At 34.1% G+C, this 6,067-nt stretch overlaps 1 protein-coding gene across 1 annotated transcript; it reads left to right on the top strand.

The window, feature by feature from the left end:
* Positions 1-163: 163 nt before the first annotated feature.
* Positions 164-3,811, top strand: LOC133199421 (UPF0728 protein-like). Its single transcript, XM_061335227.1, has 3 exons — positions 164-264; positions 1,565-1,684; positions 3,612-3,811. Exons 1-3 carry the CDS (start codon positions 171-173, stop codon positions 3,674-3,676), a joined length of 279 nt encoding a protein of 92 aa, XP_061191211.1. The 5' UTR covers positions 164-170; the 3' UTR covers positions 3,677-3,811.
* The last annotated feature ends 2,256 nt before the right edge of the window (positions 3,812-6,067 follow it).

A 6,067-nucleotide genomic window follows, 5' to 3' on the forward strand; every position in this document is an offset into this window, starting at 1 on the left:
ATTCCGGATAATTTTTAAGTACGGCTCTATATTTACCGTCCTCTCCTTATTTCCTGGATACACAACGCTTTCAAGAGACAGGTTTGAACACTAATTTTATGTATAAGAATTGTTTTGTGAAATTATAGAATAGTCATTGTATTACAATATTTTCCCTTCACAGGTCCAAGATGCCTCAGAATGCCAGGGCACTGATAGCGTACGGACCATACGAAGCATGTTATTTGGTAGATCACAGAAAAAGTCGGTTACAAGGATTAGAGAGTAAGTAGAACACCCTTAATTCTATCATACCCTTATGTAATTAAAAATACACATCATGACAGAAGAAGGCTCTGTCTCTGAATCAGGTCACTAATCACCTGAGCTCTACTCTGTCACCACTTTCGTAGTGTAAAGCAGTCTCCCATACAAGGACTCTGGGCTATATACACAGCTGATACAGGCTCACCGTAGCTTGACTTTCTTGAAATCAAGGGAGACTCTTTTGCATCACCAGAAAAGCTAGCTCACTAGCAAGGCAGTATGTTTCTCATATAGAGTGCACCACACTTTCCACGCTCAGAGAAACCTTGCATGAGTACTCTCTGAGTGTCTGGGGCCTCTTCTGAGTAGCAACAACCTCTGTCGTCCAAGGATTACTAAGTCCCTAAATGGACACAGAGTCATAGCCTTGGAGCTTCCTGAAGCAGGCCATGAATCACTGAGTCAATATGCTGCCACCAATTTCGTAGTAATGTGAAGCAGTCATCCATCCAAAAGCTCATCAGGCTTGCAGCAGCATTACTTGCCTGAAATAGAGAGAGGCTCTACAGCATTACCAGAAAAGTTAGCTCAATAGTGAGACATTATAAATTCCCTATATATTGTTATATTTATTTATTTATTGTTGTCTTGGAGAGAGGATATATATGGTTGTGATATTATCTGGATAAACATGTACATGTGCAAGTTTATCAGTATAAATTAATTTAACATATTAATTTTACAACTCTTTACCATGATGCATACAAATGGAACCATTACAATACATAACACATGAAAGGGATGTCAGCAATCTTTATGAAATAGTTTTTTTCAATTTATTAATAAATCAAAAGTTTTAAACCATTCCAAATTGAAGTCAGATGTTCACAATCTTCACAATCACAATTTCATAATAAATATAATTAGTGAAAACAAATCATACTTTACAAAAAGAGAGAACTTTCTCGAAATTTTCGGCACATATCTAGAGAACATATACATGGATACCCTGTATATCTATATTCTGTATGCCTCAAGTTTAATCCAAGTTTTAAAGAAATATTGTATACAGTATAAAGGACTATCTTTGAAATTTTTGGATATTTTTTTCTTTTTTATGGGGGGGGGGGGGGGATCAGAGGTGTGTGGTGAATTTGATAGAATTTCTAACAAATACATGTACAAATCATTATGACTTTGATTGAAATAAGTTTTTATCTAAAAATGCATACCACAATTGCACAATCCAATTCATGAAAAACTATTAATCATACCCTTGGGTGATGAAAATGTAACATATCATGTTTTTCTTTTTTAGCTGTCCTGTTTAAAGATGGGCATTCTGTAGAGTTTGAGGAAATAGAAGACTGGAATATGGTGGAGATCTGGGTCAATGGAGAGTGTGTGTTCAAGTGTGACATCAGGGAGCTAGATTATGGTATGACAACATTTTTATTTCTTAAAGGTCAAGGGGTGGGGGGGGGGGGATATTCACACCTGAAAATTCAAACGGGGAGGTATAATGTGTTGAGATTGTGAATATCCTTTTCATTAGTTGAAGGTCATTGGCAAGTACATGTATGTTCATGGTAGGACAGTTTATACCTCTGAGTTAGCGGAGAGCATGTTCATGGTAGGACTTGTGTTCATGGAAGGATTGTTTATAATATCTCTTAGTCAATTTTTATATCTCAGTATATTATACACTTATTTACTGGTTATGAGGACAATAGCAAGTTTATAGCAACTATTTCCTTATATAGCCTTAGACATTTATATTTCATAATCTATTTTATATTATATACTGTAGATCACAATAATTTCATGACACCTTATTTTCACGAGTTATAAATTTGGTATATGTAAGGGAAACAAAATTTTTAGGAATGCTGGTTTTTTGCTGTATATATTCCATGCTAATAAATATACGCAAGAATAATTTTTTCGTGAGCAGACTGTTTTGCATGATTACGCGAAAATAAAGTTCTCGGGAATAAAAACTGATTCACAGTATAATATTATACTCTAAATATATTTACAGTTTAAAATATTTACGGTATTATATACTATAAATCACCTTTTATTATCGCGTAATCACACAAGAAAGGTCTGGTCACAAAAAATTCATTCCTGCATATATTTGTACATATTGGTAAAGCTTATATAGTCTTAGAAAATAACCTGAATTTGCTAAAATTTTGTTTCATGTATATATTAAATCAGGCCCTTAGGAAGCAATTTCAGTGGGGGGGGGGGGGGGGGGGGGCACGGCCATACATTTTCAGTTGGGCACTATCAACAACCAAAAATTCCTTGACAAGCAAATTAAAAAAAAAAAAAAAGGTCATCAGACGTATTTATTGAGAGGGCCCAAGCATATAGTAACTATGTTTTCTATCTATATACATGTATAGATAAAAATTATTGGAGGGGGCATCCCCCCCCTCCCCTGGGTCTTATGGCCATGAAAATACATATCTAATGAAAATAAAGTGTCATGAAAATTTGGTGATATACAGTACATAAAGATTTGAGTCAATGGAGAAGGTATTCGTGGTAGGACTGTATATATATCTAGGTCAATTGACAGTGTGTTCATTGAGGATTGTATCTCCGAATCAGTAGAGAGTGTGTTCATGGTAGGACTGTTTATATCCCTGAATCAGTAGAGAGTGTTCTGTTCATGGTAGAACTGTTATATCCCTGAATCAGTAGAGTGTGTTCTGTTCATGGTAGAACTGTTATATCCCTGAATCAGTAGAGTGTGTTCTGTTCATGGTAGAACTGTTTATATCCCTGAATCAGTAGAGAGTGTTCTGTTCATGGTAGAACTGTTTATATCACTGAATCAGTAGAGTGTGATCTGTTCATGGTAGAACTGTTATATCCCTGAATCAGTAGAGAGTGTTTTGTTCATGGCAGAACTGTTTATATCCCTGAATCAGTAGAGTGTGATCTGTTCAGGATAGAACTGTTTATATCCCTGAGTCAGTAGAGAGTGTTCTGTTCATGGTAGTACTGTTATATCCCTGAATCAGTAGAGTGTTCTGTTCATGACAGGACTGTCTGTCTCTCTATCTGTTAGTCTGTACCTATGCCCAGCTGTCTGTCCCTTTGTTATCAGTCTGCCTTTCCCTCTTACTAACAGTTTGTCATTCTGTCAGTCAGTCTGTCCATCTGTCAGTCTCACTTGTTTCCCCCCCCCCCATTTTTTCTGCATTCTTGCACATACTGAGTTGAATTTAGTATAAGAATCTTTCTTGGTGAGTTACAAATTAAGTTTGCTAATCGTTCTGCTTCAATGATTTTTTACCATATTGTTGCCCTTTTTAGTTCGATACAGTTGTGTCTTTATTTTCTTGCAGGAGGTGATGGAGAACTGGATCCCCTCTGTAAGAAGGCACTAGAGGCTGTCCAAAGTGCTTTTTAATTTAAGTCACACATGATTTTTGTAACAGAAGTGAGTTAGTAATGTCAGAATGTATGCAAGCTTTTCACACGTATGGATGTTTGTGATGTTAAGAATTGTTACATTATACAAATTAAAACATATTTTCTATAGAAAGCTTCAGCTTTATATTTTAACAGTTTTATGATTTCGGAATCTGTTTATGCTTTTTCAATAGAAGGTGGTGATTTTTCAGCAATTTAAAAGTCGTTGAATGATATTTACTGTAAATTAGTGTGAATTTCAACCAAAAAATGCTGATTTTGAAATTCTATAACAAAAAGAAAAAAAAAACACCTTCTGTTTTATATTTGTTTTTATCCAATGAATCGAGAGTTCTCTATCCTAAACTCTCTTTATATATACATGTAATTGTAAAATAGATATTGCTACATACACGTACATGTATTATGTATCTAAAATGATTTGTATTTACAGCTCCGCTAATTTAGTGTTCCACATACATTCACAAGGTAGTGGAGACTGAAAACATAATTATATATGTTTACATTAAAGTTATACATGTATTTATTGTTAAAAATATCAAAACATCTTGATCGTTTTAACAAAAAGAAAAGCAAGTCTTCTTTTTTTAAATTTAATTCAATGTTTCCTTTTTTTTTTTTACATGCAAGTCTTTAAACGTTTTTGCATTGATATAATCTTTAAGAAGTCATTTAGATTAAAAAAAAAATACCACCCACAAATAACCCCATTTCAAGTACTCCATTGCGAAGAAAACAAGAATTCTGGATCAGAAAACGGGGCACTGCGTTCCCCTATGATTACAAGTGTCATTTACTTATTATTGAATTAGAAATTCATATAAATAGTACATCATGTACTCATATGAATTTCTAATTGAATAATTAGTAAACGACACAAGGACCACTTTAATAATGTGGGATATCTTTCAACTAACAATGTGCCAATGTATGTGTGTTTAAACTTTTTTAAAAATACACCATGACGAAGGCGTAGACTAGTGGACATGGATCATACAATAGACCAGACGTCAAAACAATTAAGTCTGCATTACAGGCGTAGTAGTCTTTACTTTGTTCCCCCTGAAATTTTATTTTAGATGAACCATTCGAAGCTAAATCAAGTTCATGCTTGGATTCTTCAACACTAGAATACATGCTAGTGTTTGTAGTCATCATAGTCTCTAAGCTACCACGTGATGGAAGATAATAATCTCGACTTCCTGTATTTCCTTCAGATACCTGGTATTCTCCAACCGTTGCATCCAAACTTTTCAATTATTTATAAACTCTACAGTACCTAGATATTGACCATTTAAAACAAAGTGTTCTTTCAAGATCAACTATAGCCCTACTGGATACATTATTTCTGTTGATGTAAATAATGACGATCTGAAAGCAATCATCTTAAAATTATAGAAATTCAGGGAACCCCGATCTTTCAAAAGGAGACAATATTTCATTTCTATTATGAATTTCGTCTAGGAGTATGCCGGAAGATGTTCTAAATATGAAGGGGAAGACCTCGACAGAAGTATATTTATCTAGAAGCAAAGTATACGTACTTACCATCTATAATTCAGTTTTTAGTAAACTGGAAGTCATAAAAGAATTAGAAAGACTACAAGAACAATATGTTATGGTCCAGCTAACAAGGCTTGTAACAATATAGTCTTTGTTTGTAAGGATTATTATTACATTTGCATTTTAGAACTTTGCTTTTATTCCACATCTGGAAATCCATCTTAATATACTCGCTCTACTTTCGAATCACGTTCAGTTTTAAATTTTTTTAACATTCCAGTCAACAGAAGTGAAATTGATTTAGTAAATTTTAACTTTAAATGTTATTAGAATTCTTGCAATATTTATCTCAGGTATTGAACTGGTATAAATGGGACAATAACTTTTTCTTCAGAAGCAACTTATGGAAAAAAAAAACATCATTTATTTTAAATTATGCACCATGGGACAAGCATTTTCAACATATAAGCTCACCTGAACCGAAGCGAGCTTCTCTGATTACCTGTTGTCCATCATTTGTATGTCCGTTAACTGTTTACATCCTTATTTATGTAGTAATATTCCACTATCACCTGCATACATGATGTTTATGTCGGTTTGCAAGAATATGTTATGAATACGATCAATTTTTAAAATAGAGGCAGGCTACTAGCAAATAAGTTGATGTTGGACTTCCTACATCTCGTTTAAAGTAACCTTTTCGCAAATTCTGATGTCGTTGACCTTGTTTGCAAAATATAGCTTATCCTTGGGTCGTATTTTGGCTGACATACTTTACATTAATTGTTATGTCATTGCTTTTATACTAATCTTGACTACGGATTCCTTGTCGCCCGCGTGGCGCAGTGGTTAGAGCTTCTAGAGT

The sequence above is a fragment of the Saccostrea echinata genome, unplaced genomic scaffold (genome assembly GCF_033153115.1).
Source record: "Saccostrea echinata isolate AGI-Se365-2 ecotype Australia unplaced genomic scaffold, CSIRO_AGI_Sech_v1 ptg000034l, whole genome shotgun sequence".
Taxonomy (NCBI): Eukaryota; Metazoa; Mollusca; class Bivalvia; order Ostreida; family Ostreidae; genus Saccostrea; species Saccostrea echinata.